At 35.6% G+C, this 23,939-nt stretch overlaps 1 protein-coding gene across 5 annotated transcripts in view; it reads right to left on the bottom strand.

Moving 5' to 3' along the window:
• The window catches only part of Lcorl (ligand dependent nuclear receptor corepressor like), a 141,207-nt gene that overhangs the window by 4,410 nt on the left and 112,858 nt on the right, over positions 1–23,939 (bottom strand). The window contains exon 7 of one of the 5 annotated variants that reach the window (XM_047567453.1): positions 19,118–23,925. The exons of 2 other annotated variants lie outside the window; for them this stretch is intronic. In XM_047567453.1, the coding sequence (XP_047423409.1) occupies positions 19,118–23,925 (4,808 nt within the window). Of the gene's footprint in view, positions 1–17,484; positions 23,926–23,939 lie in introns of those variants that run through there. 2 more of the 5 variants (XM_047567454.1, XM_047567452.1) reach the window with 2 other exon arrangements.

Genomic DNA, 23,939 nt, shown 5'->3' with positions numbered 1-23,939 from the left:
GTAAGTATATGTCAAAAAAGACATTATTTAGCCTTGCAGGATTCAATCCTTTAATGTTTCAGATCACAGTCACTTTGAGAAAAGGAGGAATTAATATTTGTTGAATGCCCGTGTTCTCTAAGAGCAGTCACGTGAATTATTTCATTTGAATTTTACAGCATCTAAGTAAGGTGTTGTACACTTGAACTGGAAATCCTAACCTTGTTCTTTCCTTTGCAGCTTGAATACCAGCTCTAATGAGGCTGATAAATCAGTAGAAAAACAGTCCTGTTTTGATGTAATAATAGTATAAAGTTGTCAAGTCTATTTGGTGGCCAGCTCCTATAGCCTACAAAGGATACTATCTGGTCACCTATTTCAATGGGTTTTTATGTTGAAAGAGAAATTGGCTTATTTGGATGTTAGTCGTATCTCTTCCTTATTCCCTAATGCACACCCTCCATTCTGGGCAGACCGCTGTCTTATTCCACAAGGTCATGGGCACATTCCCATCTGTTTCTGAATGTTGTTCCCTCCTAGGAAGCCTTGCCCTCTGTTCTCTTTAACCAAAACCTATACCCAAATCTCACGTCATCTCTGAATTTAAGAGTCAAAAATACTGCACTTTATTCTAAACCCTTGCAGGTTCTCCACTATTTTTGTGTCTGAATACCCCTTGCAGATCTGAAGGAAAGGAATTTAACATTTTTTTTCTCTGGATATGAACACAGTGCTAAATACCCAGTAGTTGCTTCGTAACTACCACCAAAATCAATAAACATAGAAATCATATAATGAGCTGGGCTCTGGTTATACTCAAGAGTGTTACACATTTTTACAAGAGGCTGTTTTAAAACATAGTACCAGTCTTTTCAATTACTGCATCATATCTGTTTTCCTTTTAAAATATTACTTAAAACCAAAGGACATTTGGTTATGATATGCAGAACTAGCGTATTTTGCCAAACCGAAGTATACAGTCTTACTTTAAAATAAATACAGAGCTGGGTGTAGTAGCCCATGCCTGTAATCCCAGCGGCTTAGTAAACTGAGGCAGGAGGATCATAAATTCAAAGACAGCCTCAGCAAAAGCGAGGCACTAAGAAACTCGGTGAAACCCTGTCTCTAAATAAAATACAAAATAGGGCTGGGGATGTGGCTCAGTGGCTGAGTGCCCCTGGTTTCAATCCCTGTTACCCCCGCCACCCGCAGAAAAAAAAATCATATAATGAAATGTCTGAACAGTACTACTCTTTTACAGAACCTTTTAAGTCCAAAGGGTGTCTCATCTACTCTGTGTAATGCTCACATGACCCTCAGTCTTAAATATTAGGCTTATAGCTATTCAGCATGCTATAGACATGCTGGTCACCAGATAGGCTTGACAACTTTGCACTCTTCTATCGTCAAAACAAGACTTTTTCTGATTTTCAGCTCTTTAGGGCTAGTAGTCAAGTGCTTTCAAAGAACAACTCATTTGGTTCATTTAAGCTCTCTCGACTACAGCTATACATCTGAATATGTTTGTGGTGATGACATTGGTGGCTAATGGGTAAGGATGTTGGTAGAGTTGGGCAATGGCAATATCTAGACTACAATGACATTCTTCTGATTCCTCCTGGCAACCTCATCTGACTCATTTGCCATTTAGTAACCCAAATCTGTTACACCATGGCTTTACACTGCTGCTGTTCTTACTGGGATCTCCCCAGGCAAATAGTTCTAGTTCCACTCAGTGACAGGGTTTCAATTTGTGTTAAGTAGATACTACGCAAAATGACATACTCTAAGTTAGCTTATGCCTCATTAAAATAAATAGCAAAACTTAAAACTACGAATAGGAACATTTTAAATTGTTATGTGATGATCAAAGAGATCTAAAATACATTTTCATTCATGTCAAAATGCTGATTTTTGAAAAAATTTACATTGGCTATCGTTAGACTAGGTCCTTAGGAAACTCAAGTTTTTGTTTTTCAAGTTAGCAGTTTTTCCTTCCTACAAGGTTTGCTAGTCTCGTGTTTTTATTTTTTTTTAAAGCAAAAGCATTTGAGGTGCACTTTGAGAACTCATGGCAAACTACGAAAATGTACAAGATAGGTTGGCAGTTAGTATACCAAATATTAGACTTTAAAAGAAAATAAAGCATAGAACATATTGTGCTCATAAAGTATCTGTTTAATTTGGTGTTTTGACAAAGGTGTTCATTAGAATACTAAAACAATATTCTTTCCAAAACTTTAAGGCAGTTTTGTTTTTTCCAAGTTTCTAGAATAGTGGTACTGCAAATTTGGGTACACAGACTCCAGGGCTGCACAAAACTACATATTTAGAGAAAATATCAATCAATTTTGAAGTAACTTACTCTTAATATGCAGACTGATGTGTTTAATTCATATATCCTTAAACTAGTGAGTGTGTGAAGTTTGGGCATTAATCTACAAAATACTAAGAAAAGAAATATCTTCTGAAGTGCTGGAATCAGACATTATAACATTAGAGCTAGAAGGGAATCTTTGTAGGCCTTTTTAATTCAGACAGGAAAACTAAGGTACAGAAAAACTGCACTATTTCACATTTGTCCTAAACCCAGATGTCATGTGGACTAATGTAAGATCATTGTGATTAATCTAGCACTTAATCAGAGCTCTTTTCAATTTCATTTTTAATACCAAAGCCAATGAAATTACTTAGTAGACTCAGTAAAGTACTATGAAGCACTTCTGGGATACACAGATGAGGAAGGCATGGTCTGTGCTTTCAAAGTCTGCAATTCTAGAGGAATTTTAAATATTACTTAATATTTGGCAATTAAAATTTTACTAGTTTAACTACTAAACTATCAAATTTGTGGTATAATGACACACATTGGCACAAAGTCAAATATGACTCAATTTTTCTTGGTTTGTTAATTTTTGTCTTGCATGCTTTAAAATGGATAATGTATTTGCAAAATATATCACCTCTGCAAAAAAAAAAAATCTACAAAACGTTATACAATGAAAAAAGTCTGTTCCTATTTTTAGGCCCTGTTTGGGGCAACTATTATCCATTTTCTTGTATTTTCTTCTAGTTTCTTCACATTGCAATATATACATTGTTTCATCTATGTTCTTCCTCCTCCACAATTTTATGTATTAATCTGTATCTTTTGCTTTTTAAAATAAAAATATATATCTATGGAGTTGATATGTAGGAGAGAGACAGCTAGAGTGAACTGTGCTTTTTAAAATTTTGATATAGTAGTCTTACTCACAGGAGGTACATTCCAGAACCTCCAATGGATGCCTGAAACCATGGATAGTACTGAACCCTATCTATCTATCTATCTATCTATCTATCTATCTATCTATCTATCTATATGTTTAATTTATAAATTAAGCATGATAACTTAAGAATAAGTAGTAACAGTATTATTACAATATACACCTTAGTGGCAAGGGCTACTGAGTGACTAACAGGCAGGTAGCATATACAGTATGTATATACTAAACAGAGATGGTTCGTTCTCTAGATAAGACAGAGTAATGATATTAAGAGTTCATCATGCTGCTCAGAAAAACATGCAATTTGGAACTTAAAAACTTCATTTATGAAATATTTCATTTAATATTTTTGGACCGTGATTGACCTTGGGTGACTAAAATTCAAAACCAAAACAGATGGGGGTAAGGGACTATCACTTAAGTCTTTCATAGACAGCACCATACTAACCAACAATGTGTGAAAATGTCCTTCCCTCACACTATGACCAATAATGTAAGGTAAAATATTGTTGAAAAATCTCAGAAAGTGGCATGCTATTGTTTTAATTTGCATTTCCATTATGAGGAAGGTTACTTTCATGTTTAGTGGACATTTGTAAGCCTTTTCTGTTTTTTGCCAGTTAGTATGATGATCTTATTTCTTGTTAAGTAATTTTAAATTCTTACTAGTTTATTTTCCTCTGGAAACAGTTCTCCTAAATGTTAACACAGCGGAAATGTACTGAATAGTTATCCTGGCCCAGCTCCACTCTGCAGACCAGGGACTCCAAAAATCTATCCAAAGGGTAAGGTTCTTAAATGCGCACAACTAGATAAGAGAACCTTCATCAAGTAGACAAATTCCCATTTATGATGCAGTAAGAAGTTACACAAGGATCACTGGTCTGCTGGACTGTGATGGCTCCTAGGTTCTAGCAAGCTTAGATACAGGCCCATGCCACAAAGCTCTTTAGTCCTATGAGGACTAGCCCGTGTTCATCAGCAGGTCCCTGGCAACTGCAAACAGGATTCCCTCAATTCCTTAACCAAGACCCACCTTATATATTAGGAATACAAAAAAGTGTAATGATGTTTGTCTTCAAGGGTTTGTATCTTGGTAAAGAGGTAGAGAGAACACGTATTCAGAAGTCACCCAGAGTGAAAATACAGCATGAAATGAGGAAGAACAGACTAAGGGATTGCAGATATGGGAAAACTTGATGCTGGCAGAGTGTGAGGCCAGCAGGAAACATCTGAAATAGGTTTTTAGAGATAAGGATGTCAGTAAATTGAGCAGAGGGAGGATCTGCAGGCTGGAGTTCTGATCCTGAATCCAGCTGAGTGCACATTCCTTAATCTTTATGGACTTCAACTTAATTGGAGAGCAGACAATGAAAGTCACCACTTAAGGCTAATGTGATTATTAGATGAATCCATGTAAAGCACTGACAGGTTAACAGTACACTGCCATTTATCTCCCACTGACAGGACACACAGTAAGGCCTGAGTAAAGGGGAGTTCACTTTCATGCTACTAATAAGACAAAATCAAAAGGTGCGTTTTTATTGGGGTTAAAATGGATAAGCATAGGATTTGGTTCTGTAATGTCCACTGTATAGGCTGTTCCTATAATTTTTGCAGATAATATAATGATTTAATTTGTATAGCCATAATATAATCCTTTCATTTTCAATCTCTGTGCTTAAAGGGGGTAAAATGTAAAGAACCATAGGATCTAGCCAGGTAAACATGCTTGGCTAGAGTAGCCATGAAGTCAAGAATTGGAATAAATTCTTTTCTCTGTTGGCAACCTGTAAGAGATTGTACAGTTCTTTTTTTTTTTTTTTTTTAAAGACATCTTGAGAGTAAAATTTTTCATTGGTATGATACTGGTGAATTTAAAAGCAAAGATTTGACACATTTTTCTGACTTGTTTAGGGCTATCTGGTGTGTTTAGCTGAAGGAGCAGAAAAACTCGGTGGGGAAGAGCAAGACTTTGAAGTTCAGTAATTTTGGAGTATAATTCCTGCTACGGTTTGGATATGGTTTGTTCCCTAAAGGTTCATGTGCTCAAAGTAATATTGAAAAGCGGTAGGAACTTTTAAGAGGTGGGGACTGTTGGGAGGTGACTGGGTCATAACTGCCCTCTTGGAATGGATTAAAGCTGGTCTTGCAGAGTGGGTTAGGCCTTGTGGGGGCAAAGCAGTTCTCCCAAGAATATGTAGTTATAAAAGATGAAGGCTCCTCGTCTCTTTCTTCCTCTTGTCCTCTCCCTCCTCCGCCCCGCCTTTTTCTACCTCTCTTGCACTTGCTCCCACTGTGTGATGCTGTCCATAGGCCCTCACTAGAAACCCATCCACTATCAGGTTCTTGAACCTCCAGAACTGTGAGGAGACTAGATTTGCAATTTTCTCTAACCAGTTTTAGGAAAACTACACTAAAATTATTTAAATATAAAGACTACACAAAGATTGGTACAACACATACAGCATGTGCTTAATGACAGCATGGTAGTCAGGAATTCATAAGAAAACATACAGAATGGAAAGAACATTTTTCTACTGAGAAATGGTAACAACTGATGTGACAGTTCTACCTGAAATTTTAGTTGACTGGAAAGAAAATTATAGTCAGATCAGGGCAAAAAATCATTGTCAGAAATCACATGAGCAGTTTGCACTTCTGTGTAATTTAGACACCATCCTTGGCCATGAAGGAAAAAAGTTTTCCAGAGTTTCTCAGCGAACTTGCATATTACATTAGTGCAACAAACAAAACTGTGTCTCAAGCAGTATGATATTCAAATACCCAAAAAGTATATGATTTTGCTACCTCTATTTAAAAAAGGGAATTTTAATTATGTGTAATTAAAGTCATTACAAGTTGGTGACTTAAAAAGATGCCAACTAACAGTAGCAACTGTAGAAACTGTGATTGGGAATGTTTTGGACTGGCTCCTATCTGCCTTCTCAGCAGCTTAAGAATGATCATAATGCTTTCCCTTTTTCTGACATACCATCTATATAGCAAGTTGTATGCATTCATCACCCCAATTCTTCACCCACCCTAACTTCACCCTCTCCACTTGTAATTTTTCAGTGAATTCCCACTATGCATGTCCCATGGGATGAGCTCTAGCCAGTGAGAGGTTGGCTGGAGCCTGAGAATTTGCTTAAGCAAATCTGGATAGAGGCAAGTTGTCCCATCCCCACCCATGGCCAGCCAACACAAAGATATGTCTGCCAATTAGACTCATGAGAACAACAAATGCTTATTTTAAAAAGGTGAGTTTTGGGGTAGTTTGTAATTTAGCATTATTGGGAAAATAAATAACAGACCACCTCTTTTCAACTGGATCCTCACCATAATGTTTAAAGAAAGGCAAGTTCCTGAAATGGAGACTCCTTAATCTTTCATTTCCCTCAAGTGGACGCTTTTGGAGCTGGATCACTTCAATTTATTATCCAGTACTTGATACCACTGTTTCCTACCTCCTCATTCCTTAAGCATTCCCAGTAGTTTCTTGAAAACAGCACTTACCAAAGCCACCAATGACCCTCACATCAATAAATCCAATGATCTTTACTTGTCAACTTGGTTCCTTGGCAACATTCAGTACTGTTGACAATTTTCTCTGCTATAAGCTTGTGTCCCCTCTGCTCCTCCAAATGCTGATGTTGAAGCTCTAACTCCTGGTTCTGGAGATAGGGCCCTTTAAAGTCATAAAGGTAGGACTCTAATCTGATGGCTTGGGAGTCCTTATAAGAGGAGAAGGAGATATGACTCCTCTGCCATCTGAGGACACAGAAGGCAGCTATTCTGCAAACCAGGAAGAGAATCATCACCAGCCTCAACCCTGTTGGGACCTTGACCTTGGATTTTCATTCTCCAGAACTGTGAGAAAATAAATTCCTGCTGTGTAAGTCATGCAGTCTGGCTATTTGTTGTGGCAGCCCAAGCAGACTAAGACACCCTTTTTCCTGAAACTCTTCTGGCTTTTGGGACACTACTGGTTTTCGTTTTGCCTTTTCCCCTTGGAGTCATCCTATTCTAACTGGATAGTAACTAGAATTTCTCATGGTTAAGTCTCAGGCTGCTGCTGCTTACTATTTGATATTCTCTTTTAAAGGTTCTCCTCTATACTGTTTTAGTCAGAAATGATACCCTAGATGTCTTGACTTCATCCATGGTTTTATGCACTGCTTCTTCAAAACAACTTTTCCTGACTCCTCAACCTGAAACGGTCCTTGCCCCCCAAAATCATTATATCATCCAGTTTCATTAATGCAGATCCTGTCACTGCCATATGATTTCTATTTTGTTTTTCTCTCCCACAAACACAAACTTGAAGAGAAAAGAGATCCTTGTTGGTCTTTTTCAGCACTTATCCACCATTTGACACACAGAAACTGGACAAATACTTGTAGTAAGAATAAACCTGGGATTTCCTCTTCTGGCCATGATGAAGTAACAGGGACCAGATTTACCCTCTCACTGTAAACGAGCTTAAGATAAAATATATGAAATGGTTTTTAAGACAGGGGATGAGAGGAAGTGTGGGATGACAGTGAACCCCAAAAAAAGATAAGACAAAAGCCCTAAAACCTGCTCAGGCTTGCACCTGGAGTTTCCAGGTTGCATGACAGGGAGGGGAACCCAAGAGGATGTGTAAATACTCCTGAGTTTAGCATTTAGTGGAGCAGAGTACAGGAGACCGAGCTGGAGAGGCAGAAGAGCTGGCTGGGGAGGGAGGAGACAAGCTACCAGGGAGCACATGGACACCCAGGGAGCTCCCGGGCTCCGCTCACATCTGTACATGAATACTGACCTACTGTGCATGAACATCCCAGGGCTGTGAAAGGACTAAGTGGGGAACCCCAATGGGCTATGCAGGACTACTTATACTTTATGTTCCCACCAGCCAAAATGGTATTTTAGAGTCCTCAGGTGGGCACTGGATTGCTTCATCACATGTGTCAAATCAGCCCTAACAGGCTTTTCAATCTTACCACCATTAACATTTGGGACAGATAATCCTTTGTTTTGGGGAGCTGTCCTACATGCTGTACAATGTTTAGCAGCACCCCTGGCCTCTATCCACTAGATGCCTAAAATAGCAACTCTAAGTGTGACAATAAAAAAAAAAGTCTTCATAATTACCAAATATCTTCTGTGGAGCAAAATCAGACCTAGTTGAGAATCAGTGTCTAAAGACTAATAATACTTAAAATCAAGACTTGAAAGAATCAAAATTATTTCTGAACAGGTTAACAGCAATCAAAACATTTTAAAGCATCACAAAAAATACAGCACGCAACAAGATAAATTCACAACATCTGGAATCCCATCCACAATTACCAGGCATGGAACAAATAGGAAAATACTACCCATAATATGAAGAAAAATCAATAAATAGGAACAAATAAATAACACACATTGTAAAATTAGAACATAAGAATGCTAATGTAGGTATTTTAAATATACTCCATAAGTTCATAAGTTGGAAAAAACATGAGATGAAGAAAAATGTGATAAGTACAAAGAAGACTAAATTTGAACTTCTGTAGGTGACAAATATAATTTATGCACACTATCCTGAATGGTATTAATAACATCTGAACAGTGTCCAAGAAATGGTCAATGACCTTGAAAATATGGGAATAGTGGTATCCAAAATGAAACAAAGAGAAAAGAAGTAAACAAATATGAACAGAATATCAATGACTTGTGGGATAAATATGTGTGATTTAAATCATAGAAGGAGCCAGAAACATATTTGAGGAAATAATGGCTAAAAAAATCCAAGAGTGAAGAAAACTGAAAGCTGTTCAACGAATCCCAGGCAGAGAAAGAATTAAGGCAACCATGCCACGATCCTTTATAATCAAACTGCTGGCCAGTGATGAAGAAAACTCTTACAAGCATACCCAGGAAAAAGACATTACAAACAAAGGATCAAAAGTAAGAATGATGGCAGACTTAACTCCAGAAGCTACAAACTAAAAGACATCTCTAAAGTATTGAAAGAAAAACATGGCCCAATATGAAATAATCCATATTCAAGGAAAATCTCTCTCCATGAGAAAAAAGAAATAAAGACTTTTCAGACACACAAGGGCAAAACTGAGTGAATTAATCCCCAGCAGGCCAGCACTACAAGGAAAGCTGGAGGAAGTTCCTTCAGATAGAAGGAAATGATTTCAAACGGGAATCTGGAATGAAGAGCCCCAGGAATGGTAAATTTGTGAAAAAAAAAAATTGTTTTTTATTTAATAAAATCTTTGAAAGATGAATGACTATATGCTAGAGTCTGGATGTGGCCTAAGGGTTCATACACGGGTGTGGCAGTGCTGAGGTGCAGCAATTTCATGCAAGCATTAGGGCCTAGTGGTAGGTAACTGGGTCCTGGGGCTCTTGCCCCACTGAAAGGATTTATACAGTTCTCAAAGGAAATCCAGTTAGTTTTCACCAGAATGAGTTGTTAGAAAGTGAACTCAGCCCACATGCTTGCCCTCTTCTGTAGTTATCTCCCTTCCTGCTTTTCTGCCATGTTGTGACCTAGACACCAGGAGCACTTACCGAAGGCTGAAAAGGTGGGGCTGAACAATACTGACATTCAGCTTCCAGAAGTGGGCTAAATAATTATAATTATGAAGAACCCAGCTAATGAATTTTATTGTAGTATCAGAAATTGGACTAATACCCTCTCAAGTGAAATAGTAACAACATACCGTAGGGTGTATAAAATCTACAAGAGAAAAATATTTAACAAAAGCGTACAGGCTTGGAAGAAGGAAATGCAAACGTATGGTTGTGAGATTCTTAGGCTAGCCCTGAAGCAGTCAAACATCATCAGAGGTGAACTCTGGTAAGCTAATGATATGTACACAGTGTAAAACTGTTTTTTTTTTTTTTTTTTTTTAAAGAAAATCATTTTTTAAAAAGCAACATAAAGAGATTTTATAGAATAATAGAATATACTCTGATCCAAAAGAAGTCAGGAAGAGAAAAAGAGAATAGGACAAACGAAATGGAGAGAGCTGATTTAAACCCAACATGAATAGACACATAAAACATAAGTGGTTCTATTGAAGGGCAGGGATTATCACGTTGAATAAAAATGCAAACCTCAACTATAGCCTGCCTAAAATAACTCTCCTTTAAATATAAAAACACAAAATGGTTAAGAATAAAGTTATGAGGAAAGATATACCACAATGACACTAGTGGAAAAATAAGCTGCAATGACTACACGGTGTCAGATGAAACATATTTCACAGTAAGGAATTTTTCTAGGAACAGAGGTTCATTTCATAATGAAAAAGGAATCGATTCACCAAAAGTATCTAAAGTCTCAATGTGTTATAATTACACAGCTTCAAATAACATGAAGCCAAATTTGAGAGAACTGAAATTTGATCAAGATCCACAAGTCCTAGGTGCAGATTTTGACACCTGTCTCAAGAACATACAGAAGTAAACTGAAACTTGATAAGGACAAAAACCTTGGAACAGCACCATCTACCAAATTGCTTCACTGACATTTACAAAACACTCCATTCTGCAGCTGCCGCCTATATACACAACATTTTCAAGAACATACAGAACATTTATTAAGATTTGGATAGACTCTGAGGCATAAAATGAATGTTAATTAAGAAAGTAAATCCATACAAAGTATTTTAAAACCATAACAGAATTAAATTAGAAATCAGGAACATAAAGATATCTGAAAAATTCTTAAATATTTGGAAACAAAACACCACTCTCGATAATTCATGGGTTATAAAAATCACAGGAGAAACTAGAAAACATTTTGAATTTAATGAAAACAAAAACACAGCAAAGCAGAATTTGTGTAATACAGCTAAAGCATTTTTAGAGGGAAATTTATAACATTGTATTCACACTGGTAAAGAATTAATCTTCTTTCCATTACTACACTGTATACATGCAACACTGTATACCACTGATCTCAAAGTGTGGTCACTTGGGTCCCACCCATACCTACTGAATCAAACTTCGTCAGTGAAGCCCAACCACCTCTTTTTGAACAAGCTCTCCTGGTGATTCGGATGCATGCTGAAGTTTGTGAACCACTGATCTACTAAGTAGAACAGTCCTCATCTGGGCTACCATAATGGTCTATGCCTCCACTCTTCACAATGCAATTAGATCTTTAGAAAGAGAGAAGAGTCTGATGATATCATATACCTTCCTTATTCACTTCTTTATTCTACTCTCCTCTTTAAGTGCAATGGGAAGCCACCGAAAGAATATAAACTTCTTAGCATGGTTTATGAGGACCCGCACAATCTACTCTTTTACTTCCTCCCCAGTCCTAACTGTATGAACAGTGTACTTCTCCTTTCTCTCCAGCCTAGGCACACTGTTCATGTCTTAGCCCTTTAACCTACCAAGAATCCTGCACTTAAGCATTTTTTCACACACAATCCCCTCTTCGTGGAAGGCCATCCTATCCTACTGGTTCGCTGCCACCCTCCATAGCTCAGCTTCAGCAACATTTCCTTAGGGAAGCTTTCCCTCACTCCTGTAACTTAATAGTGTTCAGCTATTACACTAACATACAAATTTACTAATTACCACTAATTGCATCCTATTCATTTATTACACCACTTACTAAATGAGAACAGATTTATGAAATTATTTACTCAATGTCTGCCTCTCCAAATAAATATGAACCAGGAGGGCAGGAAATACACACACAGGATTCCCCAGTGTGTGCTGCCTGGCACACAGGAGGAAAACATTTTTGAATGAATACATTGGTAGAGTGTATAGATGAGGCTTTTAAAATTTAGCTTTTTGTTTGTTATAACAAAGAAGGAAACAAATGAATTTTCCAGGTGGCTTAGAACAAAAGAAGCCTAGGTTCACCTTAAAAGAAAACAAACACAAACAAGAAAAGTGAAAAGTGATAAGATGAAAATATTAACACATCTACTCTGTTCTTTTTAAAAATAATAAATCTATAGTTGAATGAACTAGGCTTAATATTACAATAACAACAGAATGCTCAGTTCCATAATGATGAAAACTGTTTACCTGTCCAAGAAAAATGACTGGAAGAAACGGTGATCTGAGCTGGACTGCATATTTTGAATTCTTAAGAGAAGGAACAGAAGGAGCTGGCTGTGTTAGTATATACCCTAGTACCAGCTACTGTGAAAGCTGAGGATCTTGTGAGCCCATGAGTTTAAGACTACCCTGGGCAACATAGCAAGACTCTGCCTCAATAAATAAATCACACTGGAAAAAGAAAAAGAGAGAGAGAGACAAGGAAGAGTAATAGGGGAGGAAAGGAAGAGAAGACTTGGATGTTGAGGCAGGTGGGAAGCAATGAAATCGATCTCTCTAACAGGTGATAGCAGCTGGCTAAGGCAGAAGGGTGACCCTTGAACTTACCTCGGATACAGAAAGCAGATCTGGAGGCTGTAGGGAGAGAATAAAGATTTACAAAATAGAAGAAATCTGGCACTCATGGCTCCCTTGGTGCCACTCTGCTGGATAAAGATAGATATTGTCCCAAAGAGACAAACAAACAAACTAATATGGCTAATCACTGCATTGTGTTCAGAAAGGGAGTAGTAGATGGGATGTTGGGAATGAACAGGATAGAGTGATCTTAATGTATTTTTAAAAAGAAAATATACAACTCATTTTTTTCTAGTCACATCATATCAAAATTATAGTGATATAAACATAAATTAGCAAACTTATGCAATGTGTCAGGTAGTAAATATTTTAGATTTTGTGAACTTCAGGTCTCTGTTGGAACTTCACAATTCAGCTTTTATAGCACAAGAAGAGCAACAGATGACATGTTAAGTCAATATGAATGGCAGTACTCCAATGAAACATTTTTCACAAAACATGTCATGGACTAGACCACCTAATTAAGAAAATTAATTCTATGTTAGAAAATAGTTCTGTACTCTGTAACCAATATTAGTATGGTGAACCAACCAGATTACCTTTCTTCAAGTCGTACTAATTATGTTAGGAAAGCAAAACCAACTTGAAATGTTTAGAGTGGTTCTTGAGTTTCTCTAGACTAATATCTAACTCAATATCTGATAAATCAAAAGAAAAAGTATTCAATGTTAAGTAAACTGGTTTTCTATGAAAGATATGGGACATTTAGTAAAACAGTATCTTGAAAACATGGTAATGGTGACAAAGCAATGGAATACAAAATATTCAAGAAAATTCCTTAAAAATCTCATCAAGACAAAAATGATCAAAGTAGATGTTTTATATTTCAATAGTATTATGGCAAAAGTTACAGACTCTTCAAAGCCTATAACTCTTCCCTTTAATCAATTCCTGAGAAAATATAATAGAGAAAAATTCAATTGCAAATAGAATGGATTTTAATTAAAATACCTAATTTCATTCAAATACTCAAAATAACAGTTTTAATAGTTTTAATTATGACACTGGCAACTAGCAAAGTGACAATATGAAGTCCATATAAAGAGAAATATGTTGATGAATTAATTTTACTTCAAATACCTATCTTCATTTATTCAGTTTCTGACCAAATTAAGACTATGGCAAAATGGTTGAGGAGACACTCACTGATCTTATGATTTTCTAAATTCATAGTCAGCTATTTTCTCATGGTTTGTACTAAAGACAGTAGAGTCTTCTAAACTGCTATCACAGCTCTCCCTCTCTTAAAATGAAAAGAATCTTAACATACAAAAATAAAACAATGATCAGAATGTGATCATTCCTTTGAATGCAGAATGTTAATTTATGTACAACAGGACCAAATCCAGTATACATATCAATTTATATTTTGATAGTCATTATATTATTTCTGGAAGTATCACAATAAAAATAGAGAAACATAGCAGTAATTTATATACAGCGTGTTTCCAGTTGCTTCACCAACTGCTCTATGAAATATAAAAAGTTGTGATAACTTAAAAAAAGTTTGGGAAATACGATATAACATGCTAACAGGGCACTGGAATGCATTAAGAACAAGAAATGTCTTTTCCCATCTTAAACTCCTATACACAAAGCCTTCTCAGGGGCTTAGTGTCCCCTGAATCCATCTTTGGGATGTTTGTGAAGTAAACTAGATTAAGCTGACTATGAATCATCTGGATATATTTCTCTATCAAAATTAGAGTACCAGCTATTCTGTGCTTCATAATTTCTTCTATTAAATAACAATTATGATGTTGAATAACAGCATATGAAGAAACTCCAAATTTTACACAATAATGTCTAAGGATATTTTGTTCCAACAGGTTGTTTTCATCACACAAATTTAAAAGAACATCTGTGGTTCACTGTTCAGAAAATGTGGTAAACTGTTCATAAGCATAACAGGAAAGGGATGCATGGTCAGTCTTGATATGGGATATTTGTGGAGTATGGTGCTTAATGCCCAACAGTTGTGTACCTGTGTGAAAACCAAATTATCAGTGGAAAAATGCATATTCAGTCATTTTGAGGGCAGAATAAAAACAGAAGTTGACAAACTGAACATTTTTTCCTAATCATCTTAGAATCTAATTCAAAGTATCAACTGAATTATGAATATTCATAAGAAAATTTAGCATTTTAGGATGAGCACTTTTAGTCTATAGCAATTTCAAGTTCACATTAGGTTATTTAGTCTTAAAAATTTTCTCATAGCTGTCCAAAATCAGTTTATTTACTTCCAAATACTTACCAATTAGGAAAAGGCACATGTTAACTTGAGTGACTTAAAAGATACTGATACTAAAAAATGTCTTATTATTTTCAATAATCACATTCAATTTTAGGGCAGTATCATCAAAAATCTTCTGCAACTGACACAAATAACCCCATATCTTGTCCTCTACCCCAAAACCTGTTATTTTGTGCTACTATTAGAATTCAACTCTGATCATGTAGCTCCTCACTATTCAAGGAATGAAGGGTACGTTCTTGATTTCTCTTGGTCCTTCTGTTATAGCCACATGGCAAACCCAACTACTGTTATACCTACAGGAATCCCAACCACCACTGGCCACCAGGGTCCAAGTTTATATCCTAGCAGTTATTTCACATTCCCCAACACCCAATTCTCCCATACTACTCTTAGAGCACCTCTAAAGTCCTAACAGATGAACTCTAAAAACTCGACATTCTGCCTATTAATTTCTGATTTGCAACCCACATATCATTCCTATTACTCTCTCAAGGGAAAAGTGAACCTTCTGGCCAAGACATCCCTGTAATGCCCCAGGCCCTCTATGTGGTAATCACCTCGGTGGTGTTTCTCCTTTCCTACTGCTTGACATTTTTGTACAGTCAACCTTTCTCCTGTTGGCTTTTTTCCAGTGACCCCTAAACATTTTTTTTAAACCCACCTTCAACCCCATCTTACTTGTTATCTATCGCCTCTCCATTTGTAGCCAGTCATAGTTTTCTGCATTAATTTTCTTCACTTCCTCTTTCTCCATTTAATCATGCAGCCCTGAATTGGGCTTTCGGGCTCTGCTAAATCACTAAACTAATCCCTTGTTGTCATATTCAGTGAAATGTTTCTGCTTTAGGCTCATCAACAACTCACACTTCTTAAAACATTTCCCTTCACCACCCTCTGGGCTTTCCTCCTTTACCTCTTAACTATTCTCCTCAGTCTCTTTTTGTGCACATCTTTTCTCTTCCCTTTACACTTGGAGCTCTGAGATCCTAGGCTCTTTTAATCTTTCACTGAGTAAATTACTCATGTAACATAATTTTTGCTGATTCCACATTCTCCAGTTCAGGCCTCTTTCCTAATCCCCAATACCTGCTTCCCCAATGTCATTTCTTAGGTTTTCTTATCACACTAGATACTTCAAATCTCTTACATCTAAAACTGAACCCCTTGAGGGTTCTCTTATATCCTACTGAATGTTGATCTCCCCAGATCAAGATGAGAACCTGGATGGTATCCTTTATTTCTCTACTCTGTAAAATATTCATTTTACTTCGTAGATCTCTCTCAAACTTACTTTTTCCATTACTCCTACTCGTAGGGATTCAAACTTTTTTTTTTCATTAACTAATGTTGACCTCAAAATTTGGAACATTTCCCTCAGTAGCTTTATCTTTTATCATTCCCTACCCTCAAACGCAGCCAATCCATAATTCCTAATTTATACCTCAGCTCTGATAGATAACTCAGTTTTCCAAATAAGCCTACTCTCTGTATCACCTAAATTTTCCACATGCAGGTCACTCTACCTAAACATCTCCTCTGCCAGTTTCTGATATTTGGGCATCCTTTGTTTCAGCTTATATGTGATAATGTATAAAATTTTGCATTCAGTTTTCCTCCTACGTGTTCCTACAGTTCACCTCTGTCTGGTCATGACACTCATCCTCATACTGGGACTGGCCATTCATTTTTCTATTCCCCATGAGATAGTAAACTCTAGAAGAACAACCACCATGACTAACCATTGTATTCCCTTAAAACATATAATATCCTACTTAAGACATGAAGTACACTCTATTTATTGGATGAATAAGTGTTGTAGGTCTTGTTTTCTCACTGAGGGAAAATTATGAACCTTCCATAGTGACTAAAAGCACACTATAGGCATTCATTAAATATTTGTTGAACTAAGAATAGGATGGAATTGCACTTTTCTCCCTTCTTTCCATGTCTTATGCTTGATAAAGAGCATACAAATGTGGTAAAATAGAATTCTAAAAACTCCTATGTATTAAACTATATTTGAACAGTTAATAAAAATGTATAAAATAAGACATTCATGGTAGAAACAAAACTTTTCACCAATAGAAATATTTCAAAATTCATTATATACATTGTCCTAGGAAATTTTCTAGGAAAGTCCTACTGTTAAAATTTTATCTCTTTTCATTTGCTATTATTCTACAAAGAAGAAAAACACATATAAAACTAATAATGAGTTTTAGTGTCATTTCCAAAAGGTCAAAAAGAAGTATGGAATACCAAGAATAATGAGAAAAAAATAATACTATAAGAAAACATTTAAAACTCAGATAAATATAACAAATACTGCCATAAATACAACTTTATAAAAATAATGTCCTTGTTGATAAAAAAAGAATGTTAAAATTAAAGAAGGAAAGTTATCAGTAAAAGATAAATAAAACTTTAAGCAGAACAGGAACTAGTAATCGTAATTTTTAAAATAAGATGAAAAACAACTTTTGGTATGATACTAAGATATTTTTCTTAGATACCCCAAAAGAATTTTGAAATTAATTCGAAAAAGTAATAATCAGACAGCTTCATCTTACTTTTTTTAGGATGGGCTCATATTTAGTGGGGTGAAAAATAAGATTAAAATAAACTTTACACATAATAATTAGGAAGATACAATGCCTAAGAAGCTGGAAGGATAAAATACGGTTCTGTTGTAAAGTGAATTAAAGCAAATTCCTTTGATAAACTATAGCAGCATGAAATGAGGATGATATAGAACATTAAAATGAAACCTTACATTTTATTCTCCATAAAAATGCATATGTATTCAGGTGAATTATAAGCTTTTTCCAAAAATCACCAATCAGGTTTTTTTCCCCCAACATTATTTGCTATAATGTCATTTTTAGTTATTTTGAGGACAAGAAACAAAGATCATTCTTTTAGTTTTGATTTCTTTTTCATAATAGGGATCCTATTTTGGCTACCTTTGACATTTTAATCACTGCATGTTAAATATTTGAAATTTTAGTCAATACATGCTAGATATTACTGGAATGGGTATTTTAAATTTACTCAGTTAAATAATTGAATTTTGGGCCTATAAAAATCATTAACCTATTAAAGAACTACTGCTTTTAATATTTTAATATAAAACACAATACTACTTATTTTACCTTTTAAAAAGTTTTAAAATAGGTAATCAGAAAAAAGGTCACCAATACTTCCTCAGTATAAAGTATTCTTAAATTTCCAAATGTAGCCTGGCATTCTTTCATGACAAGGAAGTCAGCAATAAGCATTCTCATACTCCTAAATATCCTTCCTGCATTATCTAGCACTTATTAATAAGCAGAGATGGAAATGGTTATATTGGCAACTAGTGTTTGTATCATATTTGTTCTAGGTTCTGAAGCACCAATATCAGGTCAGTATAACTGAATAAGGGATATATTATTTGTTCAAGTAATTTGCTTGCATTCTCAATGTAGCATGAACCTAACATGCACATGACTCTTCCCTTAATAGGCTATGGAAAGAAATTCTCATCTTTCTATTAGTGAAAATGAGCTCAATGTCTGAGATGAAAATAAATAAACTACTCAACAAGTTTGCTGATTTATTGAAAAAATATCATTCCTATATTTTTCAAATAAGCAGTCTTATATTAAGTTCCAAAACAGTACCAAATGGCATAACAACTTGATGGTGAATGGGAGACTGATTTCCTAGGATTACAATGTTATAATCTTTAGCAATGAGTTTTTACTTTAGCCTGCATGATCTCATAGTTGCTATTTATCAATAGAATAAATACATATTAGCCTACAGTGTAGCAAATTTTTAGTTACATGGTCGTATTAATCTGGCATATTGCTTTCTGATTTTATATTAGATCAAATGCAAAAGCAGATAATATAACTTTTCTACTAATAATATATAGTAAAGAAGCTTTCTATGTCTCTACTAAATATATTTGTATGTACTTGGAAATCCCAGGCACATTAATGGGGAAATGCACTAGTACATTTGGCAGCACCTAACATCATGAGTTTCATACTAGGTGCCAAGAAATTAGGTTGTCCAAGTATCTTAGAAATCAGTAATAATTGAATATGCTGTTTCTTTTCTACCTACTAATTTCACACTTTACTCAAGGCACCTACAATGAAACTTTAAAATTAAGGAGAGAAAAACTTACCTAGTTGGGATTTTGAAAAATAGTTTGTCATTTGTCCACTGTTGTAAGACTGTCGTTTATGTCTTTTTGTTGACATTTCTGTGGTCTTCCATGGTGGTCTTTTTCTTTTGTTCAATTTGCTAAGAACTTGAGAACTATCAGAAGGATTCTTGTCAAAATTAACACATTTACTTAACTTACTGTTGCTAAGTTGGTCAGCAAATTTATCAGGTGAAGGACTATTTGCTTTAGCATTTTCTATTTCTTTAGTTTGCTTTTTAAAATAATTTTGCCTAGCAGAATGGGATCTTAATGTACAGCGCTTTGATTCATCTACATGTGTCTGATGATTACTTCCACTGTCAACAGATTCAGGAGAGTAAATGATTGTATTTAGCTTATAAGTATTTCTGTGTTCAAGATAATTGATCTTCCTTAAAAATATCCTACAATCTTTCAAAGTTTTTGACCTCCAATTATTTGGACACAGATTTCCTAGCCTCTTTTCAAAATCTCTTTGGCTGCAATTTGTTCCATTCTCCTTTGCTTCTGACTTAAATTTATTTTCTAAACTAGGATGTGTTTTCAAGTCAGGCATTGCCACCTTCTCTTGCAAAAAGTTATCCCTGATCTCAGGTGACAAAGTACACTGATTACCTACTGTGCTTTTTCCACTGAGTGGGATGTCAGTATTTATTCCCCCCTCGGTCTTATTTAAAAACTGTCTCTGGCAGAAAAATCTTAAGTTTCTCCTTTTAGAGTTCCAATCAACAGTTCCATAATTATGCAGCTTTCCCTCTCTTCTCCACCTTTCATGGTGCAACCTCTTAAACTCAGTCCTTTTCAATCTAGCTAGTGTTAAATTACTTTTCACATTTAAGAGCGGAGAACTAACCATCTTATGCAGTATATGCAACTTCCCTGATTTTGAAGGAGAAGAGAGTGCAAATTTTTTAAAGTGCTTTCTAAAGGGGCTGGTATTAAAATCACAATATTTGGCCCCTAATTTAATTCCCTTGGTATTTATTACTTCCAAAGGATTCCGAGCATTTGCTTTTCTAACTAGTGAAAGAGACTGTGTTTCTGTTGACTGCATAAACCAAGTACACAGTTCATTCAAATCATACTTTTTCTGAAAAAGCATTTTTACAGGTGAAACTTCAAGTTCTAAAAGACAAGTCTCCAAAGGTTTGGCTACTTGGAAATGATCATTTTCAATGTATTCTTTCTTTTTATGAGCAAAACCTTCAGCTTCATCTCCACTCACTCGCACCCAAGCATTTGTTATTTGCTCAAATCTACTGTTTAATTCCTCTAATAAGGAATCACTTGAAGTAGAAGTAGCCCACCACCTGAGCAAAGAGTTTGATGAAATTATAGGGTCCAAGGATACTTCAGAAATGGGTATTAATTTGTTATCTTCCAAACACTTTTTTGCATTCTTTGAATGTCTAGTTCCTGGGTTATCTTTGGAAGTTATTTTTATCCTTGACTGTGCATGTTTTTTCTTCTGATTTTTGCCTTTCTGCATATGGGGTTTATATGATTTATGAAGCAGAGCATTTCTATAAATAAGTGAGTTAGAAGATGCTAATGAATGCAAGAAATGCAGAGATGGTTTTCTGTCCCTAATAGAATGTCTCAAAGGTAGAGTAGCAATCACACTTTTTGATCCATTTTTAAATATGTCAGTTTCAGCATGCCTTGTTTTATCCATCTTATTGCATTCTTGGTCATGCATTTCTTCAGGCAGAGATTTTTCTAACATATTCTCCTGTTCTAGAGGAGGTAAGCAGCTGCTAATACTTACTTCTCTTTCCTGAGGTGAAATTCTATTAATAGTCACAGATATGCCAGAGATTTTAACTTTTGCGGGCCTTCCAGGCTTCCTAATTATTGCCAAAGGCTTCTGATTTGGTCGAGTAATGTTCTTAGGAGGCTGAGGTACCACACACTTGTTCTTGACAGGCCTAACATGCTCAAAGTCAGACCCCAAGATCTCTCTTGCAGCAGTCAAACTTGACACAGCACTTATTCTTTTACTCAAGTCAATTTCATGTTCTCTAGTATTTCTGAGACTATTATGTTCAGTTGGAAAATCACCAACATTATTGTTTAATGACATAATGTTGCTGATGTTTACACTTCCCTCAGAAACATGCCTTTTAGTTCTTCTTGACCTTCCATAAATAACAGTTACAGTAATACTCTTTCTATAAATACCTTCTTTTACGTCTGGTAGGAGAGATTCTGGGCTCTTCCTTCCAGCACTAAAGGATTCATTTTGGCAAATGGTGATGTCTGTTTGATCAGTTTTAGGTTTTGGTGGTCTTCCAATTGGTCGTTTAATCTGTTTCACAACTTGGGGACCTATTTTTTTGGGTCTACCTGGTTTTCTTTTGAAAGATGAATCAACAGCAACGATTGAACTTCCCTTCGATTCTTCTTGTGGCTTATCCCTATTCAAATCATCTGAAAATACTGCAGAAGATTCTGCAGGTTCTTTTACACAATTGCATTTGTTTAGTTCTCTTTGAAGAATATCAGTGTCATGATTAAAACTGTAATTTTCAAAGCGAGCATTTGGGATATCCTCATTTGCTTCTGTGTTTTTCCCAATTATGTGATGGGTTACATGTTTCTCAGAAGGAACATCAGCATTTGATTGGGAAGTACCAACTGAAGTCAATGTATATTTGACTCCTTCACTGCTTTTAATTTCCGATAGAAACATGAGTTTGATAGGACTAGAATAGTTCGAAAAAGAAGAGTTTTCAAAACCTTCACACTTTGTTGGCATATTTTCAACACCAGAAATCAAGCTACCTGTATCTAAAACAGAAGACCTTTTCTGATTATCAAGTCTCTTATTATTCAAATCCATTGGAGGCATCCGCAGACTTTGGATAACACTACTTGATGACACTGCAGATTTTGATAAACCCTGCTCTTCGCATGTCATTCTGCTTAAAGTAGAAGTCTTATTTCTCCCAGTACCATCAATTTCTATCAGTTTCTTAGAAGCTTTATATCCTTCTGATAATGGTCCATTATTCCAAGACTTTTTGGCCATACCTATTGTATCTTCCAAACGCTCCACGACAACTTGTAAATTCGAATTCATCGCAATTTTGTTTAGATCTATATTCTGTGAGTTTTCAACCTGAATATTTTTCACATCTTTTTTGTGTGTGGATTCAGACACTCTTTTGGCCTTAGGGGATTTTTTGAAAACATAATTATTTGTTACATATATAGAATACCACCCTGGAGGCACAATATTTCGTTTAGTTCTGCTCAGAAGTCCAGAAACATCGCTTCTCAAAGGAGTTCGAGTGTTCTCTAATTTTGGATTCTCCCCATTATTTTGCAATTTTTTTTTTCCAGCTGCAGCATTCTCTTGTGATTTTCTTATGCTTATTTTCTCGGCTGTAGTTGTTTTATTAAAGTTTTCTGAAATTTCATCAAAAGCCAAGTTAGTTTCTAAACTATTAAGAGGTAGTTGCAATGACTGAAGGGTATAATTTGGTGGAAATGTTTCTGCACGATTTTTATCTTGAAAGCATTTTGAATTTTGTACAGAAGGCACTTGACAATGATGGAATTCTTCTTTGTCTGACGAAAGTACCTCATCATTGTGCATCGATTTCCTTGAATATTTTTCATTGTATTTTTTCCTCATAAAATTTCCATCAAGACTAGCAAGTTCTCTTTTGATCTGTAAAGACTGCCTTCTAATGACTGGTGAATCAGGAGAGCTGTGCATTGCAAATAAAGTTTGTTGACGCTTTCGAAATCTTGTCTGAATAATTTTATTTTCTACCTTTTTATCATGTTGACTCAGTAATTCCATAAAACTATAATCACTGGCCTTTGCATTATGCAAGAGAGACGTTATTAAATTTCCCAACTTAAAATCATTATCTGCATTACAATCATTGCTAGATAACTTTACAAGATTGGTCATATCTGTGGTTTCTATTGATTTTAATTTTTCATTAATGCGATCCATTAAATCTTGAAAAATTACAGCAGTTTCACCTTTTTCATAATTTGGAGTACAATTACCACTGGCATCTGAGAGTAAAGAATCAGAGTTACTGGATTTTTTAGTTTTATGTATTTTGACTTCATGGTCACCCTTGTTGCTGCTTATTTCTGCTGGTATTAGAGATGGAGGCTGATTAGTATTTGTTTCAAGTTTGTTATTTTCTAAGGCTGAAAACTCTGAGATGACATCTACCAGTTTTTCAAATCCTTCAGTCTGCACAGGTGATAATGGTGGGGGTGAGGGACTTCGAGATCTACATACATCTTTAAGACTGACTGAAAGATCACATACTTCCCTTGACAAAAGAGGACTATGAAAGGCTGATTTTGTAGAGTGAATGTTTGGTGACAGTCCAGAACAGCACCTGTGAGAATTGTAAGTATCTGCAATTCCTCTATTCATTACTGTCTTAATGTGCTCAATGGTTACAGTTTGGCAAGATAAACAATGTAATTCTTTAATACAGACTGGCAGAGGCACTAAACCAGGGTTTTGTCTTTCACTTCGTAAACACCCTCTTTCTGCCAGTCTATATTCACAACTACAGAACAGATCATGTAAATCATCTTCAAATAGGGGCTTTTGAGATTCTGAAGACACAGCACATGATGCATTACAACAGCAAAGAGAAGTAGCATTCTGCTCTTGGACTAGAAATTTCAACATAGCCAAAACTTGTTGCTGGTGATGTATGCACAAAGATTCCAAAACTTTGCTTAATGCTGATTTTCCTTTTTCCATTTTAGAAGCTTCCTCTGATTTTGCATCAACAGTTGAACTAAAAATAAAAAT

The sequence above is a fragment of the Sciurus carolinensis genome, chromosome 10, assembly GCF_902686445.1.
Source record: "Sciurus carolinensis chromosome 10, mSciCar1.2, whole genome shotgun sequence".
NCBI lineage: Eukaryota > Metazoa > Chordata > Mammalia > Rodentia > Sciuridae > Sciurus > Sciurus carolinensis.
Note: the sequence above shows the minus strand (reverse complement) of the source record. Positions and strands in the feature narration are given on the sequence as shown.